Source organism: Corylus avellana, chromosome 1 (assembly GCF_965113065.1).
Source record: "Corylus avellana chromosome 1, dhCorAvel1.hap1.2, whole genome shotgun sequence".
NCBI lineage: Eukaryota > Viridiplantae > Streptophyta > Magnoliopsida > Fagales > Betulaceae > Corylus > Corylus avellana.
Genome location: NC_142490.1, coordinates 27,468,668 through 27,490,630, shown reverse-complemented (window position 1 = coordinate 27,490,630; position 21,963 = coordinate 27,468,668). Strand labels below are relative to the sequence as shown.

General features: G+C 43.2%; 3 protein-coding genes across 3 annotated transcripts; 2 read left to right on the top strand and 1 right to left on the bottom strand.

The window, feature by feature from the left end:
- Positions 1 to 6,527: 6,527 nt before the first annotated feature.
- LOC132169625 (alpha-glucosidase-like) lies at positions 6,528 to 12,247 on the bottom strand. The gene is given in 5 exon segments (XM_059580630.2): positions 6,528 to 7,418; positions 9,170 to 9,816; positions 9,907 to 10,137; positions 10,789 to 11,045; positions 12,240 to 12,247. Coding segments are annotated over 5 exon segments (2,034 nt in total).
- A 1,119-nt stretch (positions 12,248 to 13,366) lies between these two features.
- On the top strand, positions 13,367 to 14,432 carry LOC148588209 (uncharacterized). Its single transcript, XM_088514784.1, has 2 exons — positions 13,367 to 13,887; positions 13,934 to 14,432. Exons 1-2 carry the CDS (start codon positions 13,367 to 13,369, stop codon positions 14,430 to 14,432), a joined length of 1,020 nt encoding a protein of 339 aa, XP_088370910.1.
- A 165-nt stretch (positions 14,433 to 14,597) lies between these two features.
- On the top strand, positions 14,598 to 15,398 carry LOC148588208 (uncharacterized). Its single transcript, XM_088514780.1, has one exon. It carries the CDS (start codon positions 14,598 to 14,600, stop codon positions 15,396 to 15,398), a length of 801 nt encoding a protein of 266 aa, XP_088370906.1.
- Positions 15,399 to 21,963: the final 6,565 nt, after the last annotated feature.

Sequence of the window (21,963 nt, the reverse complement as noted above, 5' to 3'; positions counted from 1 at the left end):
TTCGTTTGCCCCCCTTTCTTCACTGGCGAACTATAACTTTTTGTGAAAGTTTACATGAGCCCTGATCCCGGCTAGAACGACTCGAATTTCTTCGTGCCACCCGCTGATATGATCGTCTCGAAGCACTGAACACGCTCCTAAAATTTTGAGCAAATCGGACATGGTTGTACTTTCACAACTAGGACCGACACCCTAGGCCGAACAAAACGGTCAGATGGGTAGCGAAATTGTTTGGCCCGAAAATTTTCAAGCTTGTGCAGAACTTCGAGGCAATTATGTTGGCGGTTGACACAATGCGATTCAAGGTTGTTTGCCCCCCGATCTTCACTGACGGACGATAACTTTTTCTGAAAGTTTACAAGAGCCCCGATCCCGGCCGGAACAACTCGAATTTCTTCGTGCCACCCGCCGCCATGATCGCCTCGAAGCACTGTACACACTTATAGAATTTCGGGCTCATCGGATGAGGTTGTACTTTCACAGCTTTGACCGAACCCCTAGGCCGAACAAAATGGTCCGTTCCGAAACGAAATTGTTTCGCCCAAAAATTTACGAGCTTGTGGAGAACTTCGAGGGAATCATGTCGGCGGTTGCCGCGATGTGATTCGAGTTCATTTGCCCCCCGATCTTTACTGGCAAACTATAAATTTTTTAAAAAGTTTTCAAGAGCCCCGATCCCAGTAGGAACGACTCGAATTTCTAAAAGCCACATGCCGACATGATCGTCTCGAAGCACTGAAAATGCTGGTAAAATTTTGTGCAAATCGGACGAGGTTGTACTTTTTCAAATAGGACCGAAACCCTAGGTCGAACAAAATGGTCAGTTGGGAAGCACTGAACACGCTCGTACAATTTCGAGCTAGTCGGATGAGGTTTTACTTTCTCAGATAGGACCGAAACCCTAGGTTGAACATAATGGTCAGATGCGAAGCGAAATTGTTTGACCTAAAAATTTTCGAGCTTGTGCAAAACTTCGAGGCAATCATGTCGGCGGTTGACATGAATTGATTCAAGGTTGTTTGCCCCCCGATATTCACTAACGGACGATAACTTTTTCTGAAAGTTTACAATAGCCCCGATTCCGGCCGGAACGACTCGAATTTCTTCGTGCTACCAGCCGATATGATCATCTCGAAGCACTGAATAGGCTCGTAAAATTTTGGGCAAATCGGACAAGGTTGTACTTTCACAACTAGGACCGAAACCCTAGGCCGAACAAAATGGTCAAATGCGACGCGAAATTGTTTGGCCCGAAAATTAGCGAGCTTGTGTAGAACTGCGAGGCAATCATGTCGGCGGTTGCCACGATGTGATTCGAGTTCGTTTACCCCCCGATCTTCCTTGGCGAACTATAACTTTTTGTGAAAGTTTACATGCGCCCCGATCCCAGCTGGAACGACTCGAATTTCTTCGTGCCACCCGCCGATATGATCGTCTCGAAGCTGTGAACACGCTCCAAAAATTTTGCGCAAATCGTACAAGGTTGTACTTTCACAACTAGGACAGAAACCCTAGGCCGAACAAAATGGTCAGATGGGTAGCAAAATTGTTTGCCCGAAAATTTTCGAGCTTGTGCAGATCTTCGAGGCAATCATGTTGGCGGTTGACACGATGTGATTCAAGGTTGTTTGCCTCCCGATCTTCACTGACGGACGATAACTTTTTCTGAAAGTTTACAAGAGCCCCGATCCCGGCCAGAACAACTCGAATTTCTTCGTGCCACCCGCCGCCATGATCGCCTCAAAGCACTGTACACACTTGTAGAATTTCAGGCTCATCGGACGAGGTTGTACTTTCACAACTTTGACCGAAACCCTAGGCCAAACAAAATGGTCTGTTCCGAAGCGAAATTGTTTGGCCCAAAAATTTACGAGCTTGTGGAGAACTTCGAGGCAATCATGTCGGCGGTTGCCACGATGTAATTCGAGTTCATTTGCCCCCCGATCTTTACTGGCAAACTATAAAATTTTTTAAAAGTTTTCAAGAGCCCCGATCCCGGCAGGAACGACTCGAATTTCTAAAAGCCACCTGCCGACATGAGCGTCTCGAAGCACTGAAAATGCTGGTAAAATTTTGTGCAAATCGGACGAGGTTGTACTTTTTCAAATAGGGCCGAAACCCTAGGTCGAACAAAATGGTCAGTTGGGAAGCACTGAACACGCTCGAAGAATTTCGGGCTAATCGGAAGAGGTTTTACTTTCTGAGATAGGACCCAAACCCTAGGTTGAACATAATGATCAGATGCGAAGCGAAATTGTTTGACCCAAAAATTTTTGAGCTTGTGCGGAACTTCGATGCAATCATGTCGGCGGTTGACACGAAGTGATTCAAGGTTGTTTGCCCCCCGATCTTCACTGACGGACGATAACTTTTTCTGAAAGTTTACAAGAGCCCCGATCCCGGCCGGAACAACTCGAATTTCTTCGTGCCACCCGCCACCATGATCGCCTCAAAGCACTGTACACGCTTGTAGAATTTCGAGCTCATCGGACAAGGTTGTACTTTCACAACTAGGACCGAAACCCTAGGCCGAACAAAATGGTCAGATGGGTAGCGAAATTGTTTGGCCCGAAAATTTTCGACCTTGTGCAGAACTTCGAGGCAATCATGTTGGCGGTTGACACGATGTGATTCAAGGTTGTTTGCCTCCCGATCTTCACTGAGAGACGATAACTTTTTCTGAAAGTTTACAATAGCCCCGATCCCGGCCGGAACAACTCGAATTTCCTCGTGCCACCCGCAGCCATGATCGCCTCAAAGCACTGTACACACTTGTAGAATTTCGGGCTCATTGGACGAGGTTGTACTTTCACAACTAGGACCGAAACTCTAGGCCATACAAAATGGTCAGATGGGAAGCGAAATTGTTTGGCTCAAAAATTTTTGAGCTTCTGCAGAACTGCGAGGCAATCATGTCGGCGGTTGCCACAAAGTGATTCGAGTTCATTTGCCCCCCGATCTTTATTGGCAAACTATAAATTTTTTTAAAAGTTTTCAAGAGCCCCGATCCCGGCAGGAACGACTCGAATTTCTAAAAGCCACCTGCCGACATGATCGTCTCGAAGCACTGAAAATGCTGGTAAATTTTTGTGCGAATCGGACGAGGTTGTACTTTTTCAAATAGGACCGAAACCTAGGTCGAACAAAATGGTCAGTTGGGAAGCACTGAACACGCTCGTAGAATTTCAGGCTAATCGGACGAGGTTTTACTTTCACAACTAGGACCGAAACCCTAGGCTGAACAAAATGGTCAGATCCGAAGCAAAATTGTTTGGCCCGACAATTTTTGAGCTTGTGGAGAACTTCGAGGCAATCATGTCGGCGGTTGCCACGAAGTGATTCGAGTTCTTTTCCCACCCGATCTTCACTGACAAACTATAACATTTTATGAAAGTTTACAAGAGCCCCGATCCCGGCTGGAATGACTCGAATTTCTTCGTGCCACTCGCCAACATGATCATCTCGAAGCACTGAACACGCTCATAGAATTTCGGGCTATTCGGACGAGGTTGTACTTTCACAACTAGGACCGAAACCCTAGGCTGAACAAAATGGTCAGATGCGAAGCGAAATTGTTTGGCCCGAAAATTTTTGAGCCTGAGCAGAACTGTGAGGCAATCATGTCTGCGGTTGCCACGAAGTAATTCGAGTTCGTTTGCCCCCCGATCTTCACTGTCGAACTATAACTTTTTGTGAAAGTTTACAAGAGCCCTGATCACGGCCGGAACGACTAGAATTTCTTCGTGCCACCCGCCGATATGATCGTCCAGAAGCACTGAACACACTCGTAAAATTTCGGGCAAATCGGACAAGGTTGTACTTTCACAACTAGGACCGAAACCCTAGGCCGAACAAAATGGTCAGATGCAAAGCGAAGTTGTGTGGCCCAAAAATTTACGAGCTTGTGCAGAACTACGAGGCAATCATGTCGGCGAGTGGCACGAAGTGATTCGAGTTCGTTTGCCCCCCAATCTTCACTGGCGAACTATAACTTTTTGTGAAAGTTTACATGAGCCCCGATCCCGGCTGGAACGACTCGAATTTCTTTGTGCCACTCGCTGATATGATCGTCTCGAAGCACTGAACACGCTCGTTAAATTTCGGGCAAATCGGACAAGTTTGTGCTTTCACAACTAGGACCGAAACCCGAGGCCGAACAAAATGGTCAAACTCGAAGCGAAATAGTTTGGCCCGAAAATTTACGAGCATGTGCAGAACTTCGAGGCAATCATGTCGGTGGTTGACACAAAGTGATTCGAGGTTGTACTTTCACAACTAGGATCGAGACCCTAGGCCAAACAAAATGGTCAGACGCGAAGCGAAATTGTTTGTCCCGAAAATTTACGAGCTTGTGCAGAACTACGAGGCAATCATGTCGGCGGTTGCCACGAAGTGATTCGAGTTCGTTTGCCCCCCGATCTTCACTGGCGAACTATAACTTTTTGTGAAAGTTTACATGAGCCCCGATCCCTGCCAAAACGACTCGACTTTCTTTGTGCTACTCGCTGATATGATCGTCTCGAAGCACTAAACACGCTCGTTAAATTTCGGGCAAATCGGACAAGTTTCAACTTTCACAATTAGGACCGAAACCTGAGGCCGAACAAAATGGTCAGACATGAAGCGAAAGAGTTTGGCCCGAAAATTTACGAGCCTATGCAGAACTTCGAGTCAATCATGTCGGTAGTTGACATGAAGTGATTCGAGGTTGTACTTTCAATCCTTGGACTGAAACCCTAGGCCGAACAAAATGGTCAGATGCGAAGCGAAATTGTTTGGCCCGAAAATTCTTGAGCTTGTGCAGAACTTCGAGGCAATCATGTTGGCGGTTGGCACGAAGTGATTCAAGGTTGTTTGCCCCCTGATCTTCACTGACGGAGGATAACTTTTTCTGAAAGTTTACAAGAGCCCCGATCCCGGCCGGAACAACTCGAATTTCTTCGTACCACCCGCCGCCATGATCGCCTCGGAGCACTGTACACACTTGTAGAATTTCGAGCTAATCGGACGACGTTGTACTTTCACAACTAGGACCGAAACCCTACGCCGAACAAAATGGTTAGATCCGAAGCGAAATTGTTTGATCCAAAAATTTACGAGCTTTTGGAGAACTTCGAGGAAATCATGTCGGCGGTTGCCACGAAGTGATTTGAGTTTGTTTGCCCCCCAATCTTCACTGATGAACTATAACTTGTTTTCAAAGTTTACAAGAGCCCCGATCCTGGCAGGAATGAATTGAATTTCTTAAAGCCACCCGCCAACAAGATCGTCTCAAAGCACTGAACATTCTGGTAAAATTTTGTGCGAATCGGACGAGGTTGTACTTTCTCAAATAGGACCGAAACCCTAGGCTGAACAAAATGGTCAGTTGGAAAGCACTGAACACGCTCGTAGAATTTCGGGCTAATCGGACGAGGTTTTACTTTCACACCTAGGACCGAAACCCTAGGCTGAACAAAATGGTCAGATCCGAAGCGAAATTGTTTGGCCTGAAAATTTTTGAACATGTGCAAAACTTCGAGGCAATCATGTCAGCGGTTGCCACAAAGTGATTCAAGTTCTTTTGCCCCCCGATCTTCACTGACGAACTATAACTTTTTATGAAAGTTTACAAGAGCCTCGATCCCGGCCGGAACGACTCGAATTTCTTTGTGCTACTCGCCAACATGATCGTCTCGAAGCACTGAACACGCTCGTAGAATTTCGGGCTATTCGGGCGAGGTTGTACTTTCACAACTAGGACCGAAACCCTAGGCCGAACAAAATGGTCAGATACGAAGCGAAATTGTTTGGCCCAAAAATTTACGAGCTTGAGCAGAACTGCGAGGCAATCATGTCGGCGGTTGCCACGAAGTGATTCGAGTTCGTTTGCCCCCCGATCTTCACTGGCGAACTATAACTTTTTGTGAAAGTTTACATGAGCCTCGATCCCGGCCGGAACGACTCGAATTTCTATGTGCTACCCGCCGATATGATCGTCTCGAAGCACTGAACAAGCTCGTAAAATTTCGGGCAGAACGGACAAGTTTGTACTTTCACAACTAGGACCGAAACCCGAGGCCGAACAAAATGGTCAGACGCGAAGGGAAATAATTTGGCCCAAAAATTTACTAGCCTGTGCAGAACTTCAAGGCAATCATGTCGGCGGTTGATACGAAGTGATTCGAGGTTGTACTTTCACAACTAGGACCAAAACCCTAGGCCGAACAAATTGGTCAGATGCGAAGCGAAATTGTTTGACCCAGTTCCAGTGACTTTGCACTTCTCACCTCTCCATTATTATTCTAATTAAGCTCGTATTGAACAACTCTGACGGAGATCAAAGCTCACTTGACACTTAAAAAGACTTTATCTGAGCTTTCCTCCTTCTTTATCTTTCTTTTGGCTTAAGAACATGTTAATGTTATTCATATTTGAACTTGTTTACAAACATACATATTGCCAGTTTTTTATTGGAATAAAATATTCAAATGCTCGTAGGCAATTTATTGCTTGCAACAATTTTCTGGCATTTTAGACTTCACTGATCACTGCCTTGGAAGCTTCAACTCCAACTTGAAATCATGTCCAATAGGTAGCCACAGTTTTGAGACCTCAACGGTAACAAACTGCCCAGAGCTGTCCAAGCTTGCCTTTATAACTGATTTTCCCTTCAAGTTTGTTCTCTTTCTAAATTCTACTTCATATTCCTGAAATCTCTTAGCCTTCTCCAACCCTATAAAAGTTACTTTATTTATGATCCATTTTTAACTCAAAGCAAACTCCCCATTCACAACCTTTGAACTAATTGATACATTTCCCCCTTCTTTTCCACCAGAAAATCTCACTAAGCTCCACCTCCCTCCCTTTCCTCCCATCTCAACTTCCTCTCCATCATCCAAGAAAACTTCTCCAACACTATCACCACTATTGCTCACCACCACCAAGAGTTGAAATGCAGTCTTCCGAGCTGCTCGTGTTGTCATTGCCTCCCCTTGCAAGGCCAAAATATTGCCTTCCCGAACATGCACGTTTATATGATCAAGCGGTGTGTCAAGCCGAATATTCTTGCCTGATTTAACACTCAATGAATTCGAGTAGTCAAAGAGGTCAAACCAGTTTCCTGCAGGGAAGTAGGCATCGACTGAAACTGCTCCCGACTTCAACACCGGTGAGACCATTACGCCTTTACCAATCAAAAATTGTGTATTGATTTGATAAGTGTTGATATCTTGAGGGAACGAGAAGAAAAGGGGCCTTGCAATGGGGGATCCTCTCTGGTTTGCTTCATACATTAATGTGTAAAAGTAGGGAAGAAGCAGGTAGCGAAGCCCCAACACCTTCCTAGCTGTTGCAGCAACTGATTCCCATAGATAGAGTTCTTGACGAATAGTAGACTTCGCCGAGTGATCTCTTGCAAAGGGATAAAAGGCCCCTAGCTGGACTTAGATCAAATACTGATATTAGATGTTTTATCAGAAAATAAGCACCACTTTTTCTTAATTCTGTATAGAAAGGCACTTAGGCTTCATTCATTATCACTTTGTTTCCCAGCGCCTTTGTAAAGATTTTGAACTTTTTTTAAACAAAATGACATAAAATAAAAATAAAATAAAATAAAAAACAAAACAAAAAAATAGTATTTTGGGCAATGAGACAAGATTTAACGAAAAATTCTAACGGATTGGTATATTGCAAAAAATTGAAAGTTCAATACCCTAAATTGATAGTTTTTTTTAATTTCGAGAGCGTAGTTTCAAAACATCTAACACCCCTGCTCCAAGTGATATAATATTGTCCGCTTTGGACCAAGCCCGCACGGTTTTATTATTGGGTTTACCCCCAAAATGCCTCATACCATTTAGAGAGAGTAAATTTCATATAAACATATCATATTTTCCATACCCAGGCAATGTGGGACGTCACAATCACCCCCTTTTAGGACCCAACGTCCTCGTTGGCGACCCTCATGGGCTTATGCACACTCTCCTCATCTCAGGCTGGGTTATGGCTCTGATACCACTTGTAACGACCTAGGGAAAAACACTAGCCACATCTGCGCTATTACTCCAAAAGGACTAGTCAATTTAGAGTTTTCCTAGAATTCATTATAAAGCCCAGTTTCACCTAGTAACTAGGCAATGTGGAACTTGGCACCCATGACTATCTCTATAAATCATCCACTTTATGTGGGCTTTTTCTCATCTTCCCAATATGGGATCGGGGTGTTACAAACTCCCCCTCTTAAACTCCTGACATCCTCGTTAGGTCCACGTCATGCAGTGCTCTAGTACCACATGACCTGGCGTTACTAGGTGGCTCTGATACCACTTGTAACGACCCAAGGAAAAGCGCTAGCCACATCTGCGCTATTACTCCAAAAGGACTAGTCAATTTAGAGCTTCCCTAGAATTCATTATAAAGCCCAGTTTCACCTAGTAACTAGGCAATGTGGGACTTAGCACCCATGACTATCTCTATATGGGCTTTTTCTCATCTTCCCAATATGGGACCGGGGTGTTACAAACTCCCCCTCTTAAACTCCTGACGTCCTCATTAGGTCCACGTCATGTAATGCTCTAGTACCATATGACCTGGCGTTACTAAGTGGCTCTGATACCATATGTAACACCCCTGCTTCAAGTAGTATAATATTGTTCGCTTTGGGCCAAGCCCGCACGGTTTTATTATTGGGTTTACACCCAAAAGGCCTCATACCATTTAGAGAGAGTAAATTCCATATAAACATATCATATTTTCCATACCCAGGCAATGTGGGACGTCACAAAACATGTAGAAGCTTAAGAGAGTTTTGTAAAGTTTCCCCTAAATAAAACAAAGCAACACAAAATAAAGAAATAAACTTGGGGAAAAAAAGGTCTCACAAAATCAGAAGGCATAGACTACTTTCATGTGATAAGAAATCTAAAACACTTATATCAAAAGATAAAAAAATAAAAATAAAAATAAAATAAAAATAAAATAAAAATAAATAAAAAAATAAAAAATAAAAAATAAAAAAAAAAAAAAGAAGAAGAAGAAGAAAAAGGTTGCACAAAGTCAGAAGGCATAGTACACTCCTTCCAAGTACTAAAGAAATGTAAAATACTCATATCAACATCTAGAGAAACCAAACATAATGATACAATGTCTATCTCTTTGTTTTTGTGAAGGAGTATCATTTTTGTACCTGAATCCAGCACCCGCAGAGTTCTTCAGTTGTATCTCCAGCAAAACCACAGATATCTGCCCCAACCATTGGAATTCCAAAGAGCCCAAAGTTCAAAATTGCTGGAATTGTGTATGCCAAATCATCCCATGTGGCAGCGTTATCTCCAGTCCAGTGTGTTGTGTACTTGCCAGAACCAACAAAAGTTGACCTAGAAAGTATAAATGGCCTTTTACCAGTCACCTTGATTAAGGCTGCATTAGTGACTTTGGCTTCTAGGAGTCCGTAGAGGTTATGGGCATTATACTCTGTAATGTTACCAAAGTGTAAGGATGATGCAGCTAGAGTCTTATTAATAATGGGCCGCAAAGCTCCAGAATCATTAATTTTGTAAGGAGGGTTATCAAGAGAAGAATTTGGAGTGGGAGAAGAAGTCTTAAAGTTGGAAAGCTCGTTCATGTCGAGCCAAAGACCGTCAACGGGAAGCATATCTCGAAAGATTTTAATCTCATCACCCCAATATGCTTCACTGGCTGGATTCAAAAAGTCAGGGAAGTGGACAGGGCCAGGCCAAACTTCACCCAAGTAAGGGACTCCATCACGTTTTATGAAGACATCAGCTTGCAGCCCTCTAGTGTAGGCTCCATAGGACTTATTCACACTGATACCTGTAAACTAATACAATGTTACATCAATTGAGAGAGAGAAAGAGAGAGGTTTCAGCTCAAGAAAACAATGACAAGTCTAGTACAATGTACCAGGATCCACGATGAGCACATATTTCTGACCATGTTTGTGAAGAGAGTGAACAAACTTTTTCATTTGCTGCAAGGGAAAGTTGATGGGATCAAGAATAAAATCCTTATAAGCATCCATGTAATCAATATCTGTCCACATAACTTCAAGAGGTACACGGGCTTTTGCATAGCCAACAACCACAGCATTAATATCATAAACGTTTTTGTATCCCCATCGACACTGATGAAATCCTTCACATATAGACAACAATCACCAACTGGGTCAGCATTATTATAACCATTTATCATCATATAAAGTCTTAATCTGGACTCAAGTTTATATACCATAATAAAATTTGTTTTTTTACAGAATGTAAATGATATAGGAAATTACAAAACAGAGAGTCACAATTATTGCAGGTAATTTACTTAAATGTTCAAGGTTATTTTTGGGTAGGACCACAATTTACAAGCCAAGGATTCAGATACCATAGGAAGCATTGAAAGCATTAAGCGATCACGATAGAGATGAATGAAAAACTCACTAAATATGCCAGCTTTTATTTAGCACAGTTTTTTACGTACTAAGGGCATGTATGGGTGTACGTTTGAGAGGCCTAAAAGTGCATTTAATACTCAAAAAGTTTGTTTGAAGAAAAAAGTATCCGTTTAGTAAGTGCTTTTAAAAGTCCAAAAATTCTAAAAATAGCCAAAAACACATTTTTGGCAAAAACTTCACTTTTTTACTTAAAAACTTTATTTCTCAAACCCAATCTTAAATATGCTTTAAAAGTAACGCAATCTCAAACAAGTCTCATTGATTCAAAAGGCTCAAATCATAATAAATCATATTATGAAAAACACTGAAAAAAAAAAAAAAAACAAAAACAAAACAAAATTTACCGAAGGACCAGTACGGCATGGGGGTAGGCCGACCAATAAGCTCCGTGTATTGCTCCGTCACCATCTCCGGCGACGGCCCAGCAAAAATGTAGAGGTCAACAATCCCGCCAATCACCTTGTACGTTATCCTATCACCGCTGTAGAGGACATCCATGCCATTGCTGTTGAGAAGCAGAACTCCGTGGATGGTCCCCGCCGCCACTCTCCCATCACGGGACGGTGATCGGACGTCCATGTAGAAGGGGTGGGGTAAGTAACTTAGTAAGCATAGTTAAAGATTTATGGTGTAAGTTTCATAATATTTAAGTATTAATGTATTGTTACTATAATTTATAGCATTAAATGCATTGCAAGATTATGTTACTGCTTGTAATTGACGCATTGTAAGATTATTCAAAGTCATTGTAATTGACGCATTGTAAGATTATGTTATTGCTTGTAATTGACGCATTGTAAGATTAAGTTGCTGACTTCAACAGAATAGAGGAAGAAGAGCTTAAAAGTCAACTGCTGGCTGAAAGGCACTACATGATTGATGAGGATGATTTCAAAAATTCTTATCATGAGCATGCCCAAGTCACCATCACACTTGAGAGTGAGGAAATTGTGGATAACAAAGAGGAGGAAGAGAAAGAGGAGCAAGTTAAGCACCCTGAGCAAGTTGAGCACCATAAGAATAGTGAGCCCCCAAAGGATCCTAATCTGCCCAGTGACATGGAAGTAAATACTGAAGCTCCTGCCTGGATCAATGTCCCTCTTGAGACACATCAAGAGCCCAACGCTTGAATGTCTCAAAGAATCATCTTATGTCAAGATATTCAAGGATTTGTGCACACAAGCACACAAATCTAGGAACCACTTTCCTAAGAAGATCCTTCGAAGTAAGAAATTCTACATAAGATGGCAAAATATCCTTCCAAAGGGGTATGAAGTTTTGAAGAAGAATGGATGGAAGGGATTGGTTGGACATCCGCATGACAGGGGGAAGCACTATAAAGTTTTCTCCTCCAGTTTATTTTCTGCACTTCACTCCACAAATTCTTTCTTTTCTTTTTCATTATATTGCATTTCTTTTTATTTGTTTATGTTTCTAATAGCAATTGATCTTTTGATGTTTTGTTTCTGTGAAAAAAATATTGTTGTTAGTTTTTGTTGATAGGTGTTTTGGTGTTTAAGTTTGTGGGATGCCCTAGCCTTGTTCACACTCAGATTTCCTTACTTCCGGTAATGTATTTCTATACTACACACTGAGGGCAATGTGTAATTCAAGTTTAGGGGTATGGAAAAACACTTTGTCTATTTATTTTTGTTCTTATTTGTCTTTTTGTGTTAAAAATTTTTTGAAAAAAAAAAAAAAATTGTGCTATGTTTTTTGTCAAGATTAAGTTAAACTGTGACTATGGTTTGTGTTGGGTCATATTTCGGCTAGGTTGGGCCCAGTGCGAACTTACCGGCCCATTCCCTAAACACTCGGTCATTTTTTACTGTTCAAAATAAACTCATGTTCGGCAGACTTAGGCTTATATAGATTATATTATCAACACTCGGTTATCAGGCTCGGTAGGCTCGGTTAGCCGAGCCTGAGGCAGGTACCGAGTGTTACCCTCAGGAAATAATAAACATATTTGAATAAATATCCTATTTGATGTTCTCCGATATATTGTTGACACGTGGACCCTCGGTAAAAGTCCACAGTGTTAGATGAACAGGTACAGTCTGATGCCTATAAAAGGGGGGTCCCCTCTCACTATTTCAGTAACTTCTTTTTACCCTCCAAAACTGAATACCTTGCTTATCTTTTCTCTGATCCTTAGTTTCCGAGTTCATTTTTCTCTTAAACACTGCAACTAACTTAGGCATCGGAGCTTCCACCGGCCGGACAACACCGGCAGCTTTGATTCCTTTTTCTTTGTTGATTATTCAGTTATAACCCTCGGTTGATCCCTCGGTTACACAGGGCCCTTTCCCACATCATCATTCGGAAAACTGCTTCAACAGTTTGGCGCCGTCTGTGGGAAATGATTTTTTATCAGTTCTTACTAATCTCATATATTCCGATATGGTGAACACACCCCCACATGCCAGCACATCTCCACATCTTATCACAGTCATCCAACCAGATGTACCCGGAACCTCACACGATCCAAATCCCCAAATAGCCATTATGGTGGATTTCATGAAGCGAATAGCCGAATCTGTTGAGGCCATGAGAAAGCAGAATGAAGAGATCATCTCTAGGCTACCTCTTAGAGAAGATTCGGCACAAAAGAGAAGACGTGAGGAGTCCTTCAGGGAACCACCATCATCAGCTCGGCATCAATCAACCCAACAAGACGCTGGAAGTTCAATACGAGGAAATCCTCATACTGTTCAGACCAAAGCAAACACTCACCGACAAGAGCACACCAAGAGTTCACAGCTTGGTGGTAGGTCACACCATGGCGAGTCTAGTCACGCCAAAACCCACCATAGTCGTTCCCAGTGTAGCCATTCTCGTCATGCTCGGTCACATCTTGACAAGCCTGTGGAGGCTGTCGTGCATAAAGACGTTAAAGATCTCTAGGAGAAGTTTGAAAAGATGGTTTTCTTAATCGAAAATGGGGAAAATTGGTCCGCCACCGAGGATCTCATGCAACATACCAATTTACCTTTTACTGATTGGGTGATGAGGTTTCCAATGCCTAGTAGTCTTAAGGTTTCTCGGATCGGCGAATATGACGGAAGTGGAGATCCTTCCGACCACATGGAAAGCTTCCGACCTCACATCATCCTTCATGAAACTCCTGACGAAATTGCTTGCCGAGCCTTCCCGTTAACTCTAAGGGGAGTTGCCAAAGAATGGTTTGGAAGTCTGAGTCCTAAATCTGTTGATAATTTTGATTATCTTGGGCAGCAGTTCTTAGGACAATTTCTTGTCATTCGAAGAAGAAAGAAGAATCTAGCATATCTATTATCCCTAGTGCAAGGGAAGAACGAGTCCTTGAAGGATTATTTGTTGCGGTTCAATCGGGAGAAGCTGGCAGTGGAAAGTACTGACGAGCAAACCATTCTCTCAGCATTGATGCACGGAATACAGATTGAAGGGCCTCTGATGGCCGAGTTGTCCAAAAGGCCAAAAACAAGAACTTTTGCGATAGTTCAACAGCAAGGCAGAGGAGTTCATCAACCAGGAAGGGACTATCTCAGCGTTGCTGAAATCTAAAGCTGCTGAGAACAAACCTGCTACTGATCCAGGTCTGAAGAAACCGAGGGTCTTTGTCGAGAAGAAAAAGAAGGATCGCCAAAATCCTAAGATTCTGGAAAGAAGGGTCGATCTACCTCCTCGGCTAAATCAGCATCAACAATGTGTGGGATGGACACCCCTGAATACAACTGTTTATAAGGTGTTCATGCAAGTTAAGAAGGATCCGAGCTTCCGATGGCCAGGAAGGATGAAGTCTCCTCCCCAGAACCGTAACACTCGGAAGTTTTGTGAGTATCATAATGATCATGGGCATCAAACCGAGGATTGTATCAGTCTTCGGTTCGAGATTGAAAAATTTCTGAGGAATGGAAAGTTGCTGAATTTCCTAACTGAAGAAAATGGCAAGGGGAAGAGCGTCCAGGATGGTCAGGGTCAACATTCGGGACAGAATAATGATTGATCACGCAATCAAAGGCAGAGGCATGAGGAACCGAGGGTTTCGCATAATCAGCAGTAGAGTCCCCAGAACCAAACTATTATTGGCGAGATTCGTACCATCTCGGGAGGCCTTGCTAGTGGAGGAGAATCAAGCTCGGCGAGGAAGGCTTATGCCAAGTAGGCAAAAATGGAAGAAATCCTAATGCTTGAAAAATCCTCCAAAATCCAGAAACAAGAACCGAGTATTCTAACATTTTCGGAGGAAGATGCGAAAGAAGTCTCGATGCCACATGATGATGCATTGGTGATAACTCTAACGGTGGCTAACCATGCCGTTCACCGAGTGTTGATAGACAATGGAAGCTCGGCTGATATTATTTATTGGACAGTTGTTCAACAATTGGGCATTGGCCAAGAGAAGTTGAAACCCTTCCTGTCACCATTGATAGGATTTGTAGGTGAGCGTGTCCAACCCATTGGGTTGATTGCTCTTCCAGTTACAGCAGGGACCGCTCCCAGGCAATCCACTATCATGGTAGATTTTTTGGTCATCGACCGACTATCAGCTTATAACATGATCATCGGTCGTCCATCTTTGAATCAATTGAGAGCAGTTACTTCTACCTATCACTTGAAAGTGAAGTTCCCAACCATTGAGGGAGTCGGCGAAGTTAAGGGAGACCAAGTTGTTGCGAGAAGGTGTTACCATATGTCTTTTAAGAAATGCCCAAAGTTAGCACTTTTGATGATCGGCAGTCTGGGTGATGAGCGAAAGATGCAGTTGAGAAAGGAGCCAGCTGAGCCACTAATTGATGTATCTATAGCTGAAGGAAAAGTTGTCAAGATTGGTTCTCAGCTAACTTCTAGGGTTAAAGAGGTCCTTGTTCGGTTTCTCCAGCAAAACCTCGAAGTTTTTGCATGGTCTCCTGAAGACATGCCAGGGATTGATCCCAAGGATATTGTTCATCACTTGAACATTAATCCATAAGTTAAACCAGTAAAGCAAAAGCGAAGGAAATTTGCTCCCGACAGGAACATGGCAATACCCGAGGAGGTGGACAAACTTCTGAAAGCCTAGTTTATTGAAGAAACGCATTACCCTGATTGGTAGTCCAATGTAGTGATGGTTAAGAAGTCTTCTGGAAAGTGGAGGATGTACGTAGATTTTACCTATCTTAACAAGGCTTGCCCAAAGGATAGTTTTCTATTACCCCATATTAGCTCTTTGGTTGATGCAACAGCAGGGTATGAGTTGTTGAGCTTCATGGAAGCCTTCTCGGACTATAATCAAATTTTCATGCATCCATCTGATCAAGAAAAAACAGCCTTCATCACCGACCGAGCGTTATACTGCTACAAAGTCATGCCGTTCGGTTTGAAAAATGTCAGTGCAACTTACCAGAGGTTGGTAAACAAGATGTTTCAAGAGCAGATCGGGAAGAACATGGAAGTTTATGTTGATGATATGCTAGTCAAGAGCAAGCTGCGGATAGATCATGTGACAGATTTGCAGGAAGCCTTCAGGACATTGAAGCGTTTCAAGATGAAGCTTAATCCCACCAAATGTGCATTTGGAGTTTCATCTGGGAAGTTCCTCGGTTATATGGTGTCTAGCCGAGGGATTGAGGCCAATCCAGAGAAGATCCAGGCGGTGTTGGATATGCAATCTCCAAAAAATGTGAAGCAAGTTCAACAATTGACAGCAAGAATCGCAGCTTTAAATAGGTTCATCTCTCGATCTACAGATAATTGTCTCCCATTTTTTAAGATTTTACGCAAAGCTTTCGAATGGTCTAAAGAATGCAAGCAGGCATTCGAGCAACTTAAGAGGTACCTGGTCAGTCCACCTCTTCTCAGCCGAGCTATTCCTGGAGAAGTATTATATTTATACTTAGCCGTATCTCCAACTGCGGTCAGTGTAGCCTTGATTCGCGAAGAAGAGGGTGTTCAGAAGCCGGTTTACTTTATTAGCCGAGCGTTACATGGGGCCGAGGAGAGATACGTACAGATGGAGAAACTTGCTTTCGCCCTGGTAATTGCTTCCAGGAAGCTCCGACCATACTTCCAAGCTCATACAATCAATGTTTTGACCGAGTATCCATTGAAGAAAGTACTTCGAAAATTGGATTTGTCTAGTCGATTAGTCAACTTGGCAATCGAAATTAGTGAATTCGATATTCACTTTGTCTCACATAATGCTGTTAAAGGTCAAGCTTTAGCAAACTTTGTGGTAGAATTCACCAACATTCAAGACCAGGAGGATTGGCCGAAAGAAAGGACATGGGTAATTTATGTAGATGGTTCATCTACCAAGCAAAACGGTGGAGCGGGGGTCGTAATTATCACTCCAGACGGAAGAGAGTTGAAGAGTTCATTAAGATTAGAATTTAAAACTACTAACAATGAAGCCGAGTATGAAGCTGTAATAGCTGGACTTGGTTTAGCCTGAGTGCTTGAGGCAGAGTTTGTAGAGGTGCGGAGTGATTCTCAGGTTATTGTCGGTCACATTTGCGACGAATTTGAGGCTAAGGGCAGCAAGATGAAGCTCTACTTGACCAAAATTCAAGGTATGCAAAAATCTTTTAAAAAGTTTTGCATTGTCAAAATCCCAAGATAAGAGAATGAGAAGGTAGACCATCTAGCCCGTTTAGGCTCTTCAACTGAGAATGAGTTGGGGGATTCCGATCAGATAATACAAATTCAACAACAACCTTCCATCGTTGAGAAGGTTTGTATTTTAACTATCGAAGTCATGCCTTCTTGGGCTGGAGAAATTATTAGTTATCTCGAAAAAGGAAATTCTGCCAGGAGACAAGAGGAAAGCGGTGCAGTTGAAACGAAAGGCTACTCAGTTCACCCTGGTCAATGGAGCTCTTTTTAAACGAGGTTTTATGTTACCTCTCCTTAAATGCGTTTCTAAAGAAGAGGGTGATTATATCCTTCGGGAGATTCATGAAGGAATCAGTGGCAGTCACTCGGAAGCCCGCATTTTGGCACACAAAGCGGTAAGAGCAGGATTCTTTTGGCCGAGTATGAACCAGGACTCCATAAACATGGTCAAAACTTGTGACAGTTGTCAGCGCTTTGCCAACGTTATCAAGCAACCTCCTGAAGAACTTAGCTCGGTTTCCTCGCCATGGCCATTTTCATAATGGGGGGTGGATATAGTAGGGCCATTACCTACAGGAAAAGGGGGAGTTCGGTTCGTTGTGGTCGCTGTTGATTATTTCACCAAATGGGCAAAGGCTGAAGCTCTGGTGAATATTACTGCAAAGAACATCGAGAAATTTCTTTGGAAAAGTGTCATTTGTTGATATGGGATTCCCCATGCCTTTGTCACGGACAATGGTAAACAGTTTGACTGTGAGTCCTTTCGAGATTGGTGTGCCGGACTTCATGTTCGGCAATACTTTTCATCCCCAGGACATCCTCAAGCAAATGGACAAGTAGAAGCGACTAACAAAACCATATTCAAGATTCTGAAGAAGAGGCTCGATCAGCATAAAGGGGGATGGGCAGAAAATCTTCCCGAAGTTCTATGGGCATACCGCACAACCAGAAGGACTCCGACTGAGGAAACTCCTTTCGCCTTAGCCTACGGAACCGAGGCTGTCATCCCTGCCGAGGTAGGATCAAGGAGTTTCCGAGTGGATACATTCAACCCCAATCTCAACAGCGAAGGTTTGAAACTACATTTGGACTTGCTGCAAGAGAAACAAGATCAGGCCCAGATCACAATGGCAGCGTATCAGCAGAGAGTAGCTCGGTATTTCAACCGACGGGTAAAGCATTACAGTTTCCAAGTTGGAGATTTGGTTTTGAAAAAAGTCACTCTGGCAACCAAAGATGCAACCGAGGGAAAGCTCGCACCAAATTGGGAAGGACCATACCAAGTTATCAAATGTGGCAAAGCAAGAGCCTACCATCTTACAAACTCCGAAGGAAAACAACTCCAACGACCGTGGAATTTAAACATCTTAAGAAGTATTTTGTATAGAATTATAAGCCTCAGAGAATCACTTTTGTTGTACTCTTTCCTTACTTAATCAATGTATATTAATAAAGGATCCTCTGAGGTTATAGTCATGCAGAAATCTTAAGTTTGTAGTAGACCATGCTTTCGGATTAAAGGTTTTTAGAAAGGTGTTGATAACACCCTCTAACCCTTCAGTGAAATATGGCCATAGAATTCTCGAGCGTCACTCTATATGTTCTTATCAAGGCACTTTCACTAAGCAAACGTAAACCTTTACTCTAAAAGGTTCTACCTCGGTGAAACATAGTCGGAGAATTTACCGAGTTTCGCTCGATCAAATGTCGCTAAGGCGCTTTCCCGAGGAAGAAGAGCATAAGCATGCCAAACATCCGAGCATGCCAAAAACATGCCAAGCTCAGCATCCAATAAAAACTCTCTATTCTACACTAGGAAAATATAGGTGAACTAAGCGCTTCTTCAAGAGTCACCTTTTGGAAAAGTATTTATAACACTTTCCAACCCTTCGGCGAAATATAGCTAGAGAGTTTCCCGAACCCAGTTCGGTGAGATATCGCTAAGTTGCTTTCCCGAGGAAGAGTTTGGAAATATAGCTGAACAAAGCGCTTTCCAAACTTAACCTTTTGCTCAAAGGTTCCCTTTCGGCGAAACATAGCCTGAGAATTCCCGAGCGTAACTCGGCGAAACGTCACTAAGGCGCTTTCCCAAGGAAGAGTTCGGAGATATAGCTGAACAAAGCGCTTTCCAAACTTAACCTTTACTCAAAGGTTCTATGTCGGAGAAATATAGCTAGAGAAGTTCCTGAACGTATTTTGGTAAACATCACTAAGGCGCTTTCCCGATGATGAAGTTCATAAGCATCCTTACAACTACAGCACCCACCGAGTATTAAGCCTTCATACCAAGCACTTTCCTCAAGCAAAATTTACAGTTATCATGCTTAAACATGATTTATTCACAAAGCAGCGCATTCTCGGTCAAACATACGGCATGCTATGATTTTAATTCAAGTTTTACACTCGGTTCAAGTTTTTACGCCTCGTTAAGATTCCCACCAGTATAAATTGCATTTATAAACTATGGGAATCGGGGGGGTATACATAGTATGTTTGCGTGAAATATGTTTGCGTGAAGTTGCTGAGATCTATCGGTGTGCAAGGTTTATATTAGCAAAAAGAACAAAAATTTCTTTCTTTATGAAAATTTCGTTCATTTACAAGCTAAAATAATTAGATACAAAAAAGAGATATGTTATCTCTGATATTTACATTCGGAAAATCAAGAAGATCAAGAGGAGGCACGGTCCCATTCTTCATCAGACACAGTTATTGATTCTTCCGAATCAACAGTTGAAGATTTTTCAGCCCCAGGACGTTCAACTGCAGCAGAGGATTCCCCAGTCGGACGCCGAGCGAATGGGTCGAAGCCGAACATTGTGATACCTTTGCAATCAGGCATCTGCTCTTTACCAAGTATGGCAATCTTCGAAATGGCCTCTTCTGTGGGAGGAACATCTTCGGGTTTTATGGTGTTAAGGTCGACACCCTCGGGAGGATTCTTCGACCAGCTGCGAAAGGTTTCGAAACCCAAGATAAAACTTGTGCCCCAACCATAATCTCGGGCCCAGGAGGCGAAAGAGAGCTGTTTGTAGAAATCCCGAGCTTTGTTCTTGTATCTAAACACTTGCTCCTTAGCTCGCAGGAATTTTCCTTTAAGACCCTCAGCCCTCTTGACAGCAGTTTTGGTTTTCTTCTTGGCCGACTTTCGTCTTTTCTCTAAGGCCAGAAGCTACTCTTCAATCGCTTTCAGTTTCCCTTCAACCACTTCGGCTCTAGTACACTGAATGGCCGAGTATCTCTGAGCTACTTCCAGCTCTTCAGAAACTTGATTAGTTCGAGACTCAGAGGCTCGGCATTGAAGTTCGGCCTCAATGTGTTTTTCCTTTAAAAGAGAAACTTTGTCCTCCAGGGCAGCATTATCAATTAGTAGCTTCCTATTTCTGGCTCTCTCAGTGATTCCCCGGACTTCTTGTTTCCGAACCCGAGAAAGAGCTTGAGAGCACCGAGCCTCCAAATCTGTAACCTTTTGTTTGGCAAGGAGAAGCTCAGCCTCGGCATCTTCAAGCTTCTTCTTTGTACTTTCAGGCTCCAATGCCGAGATTTCATCAAAGCTCTTTTTAAGCCGAGTTGCTCCCTCCTCAAGAGTCGAGAAGTCAGCTTTTAAACTCGCATGCATTGTTCGTTCAACAGCAAGCTCAAACTCCAACTTTTGAGACTGAGAGATAGCTCCAACACTTTGAGCTTCTAGACGTTGTATCTCAGCTTCAGCTTCCTCAAGCTTCTTCTTGATTTTCTCAGTTTCCCGAGCCATAATCTCAGCAGACCTTCTGAAACGAAGGTAGTAGTTCATGCTGTTCATTGACCCCTGCAAATAGAAAAAAGTTTTAGAACAAATATTGCTATCAGAAATCAAGTAGGTGGGAATATATTTACCTCAAGCTGATGGTACAGCATGTGCTCCATCACTTCCTTGGGGAATTGAGCACTTATGTCCACTGGATTAGTGGGTGGGATCGCACTGGCCAATAGAGCGAAAGGATTGTCGAGCCATTTGTCACCTAGCCGAGAGAGAGGCTCCTCAATAGTCCAAAAGATTGGGTTAGGTGTGCGCTCTGCTGAGGAATCGGTTGCTCTAGAGGACCCGGCAAGGTTCTCCATGAAAACATTCATTGGTGTTTCAGAGGGAGTCTTCGGGATTACACTTGGTGGTTTATCTTTACCAGGTTGGGACGACTCTCCAAGGTGTGATGATTCACCACCAACTGGAAACCTGAAACCGAGCTCTTCTTCAGCAATTCCATCAGTAGCTGCTGCAAATTTTGTGCCCATCTGCTCATCATCTTCGGACACTTCAACCAACCCTTCGACAAAAGCTTGCTCGGTGACTGTCGGCTCGGTAAAAATTGGCACTTGATCAGCAGCTTTAGAGACTGAGGGACCAGAAGTGGCCAGTTCTTAAACCTCAGGCCTACTGCTTGTAACTTCATCAACCGAAGGCTCGGTCCGGTCAGCCTCAGGATGTGAGGATGATGGCTCTCCTTCGGTTTGTCCTGGGTTGATAACCGCCAAGGGTTCTACAGGCGTTGTTTTGGAGACTAGGAAGGCGTAGACTTCAGCAACCTCTATGGGTTCTTGTTCCTCGGAGTCAGAAGAACTTATTTGTACGGCCTCGGTTGGAATAGAGGGACGAGGAACGGCCGAAAGGGGGGTGGCTTCTAGAGTTTCAGAAGCTGAAACTTCAGCTCTAGTAGGTATGGAAGAAGAAGTTGGAGGGGTCCGTTGTGCAAGAAGGGCATCCTGAGCCGACTTCTCTTGTCTACTCAGGAACTCCCTGACCCCACCAAGGACATTGGAGTATGCCCTAATGTGGGGAGCAGTTGCTTTAGGCTCAGGAGCACTCGGATCGTTGGCGCCCCCGTTTCCCGTCTTTTCATGTACATCGACCGAGTGTGCTATGACCCCTTTTGATGCAGGATCAGCAACGAGCCCAGCTGTCTGCG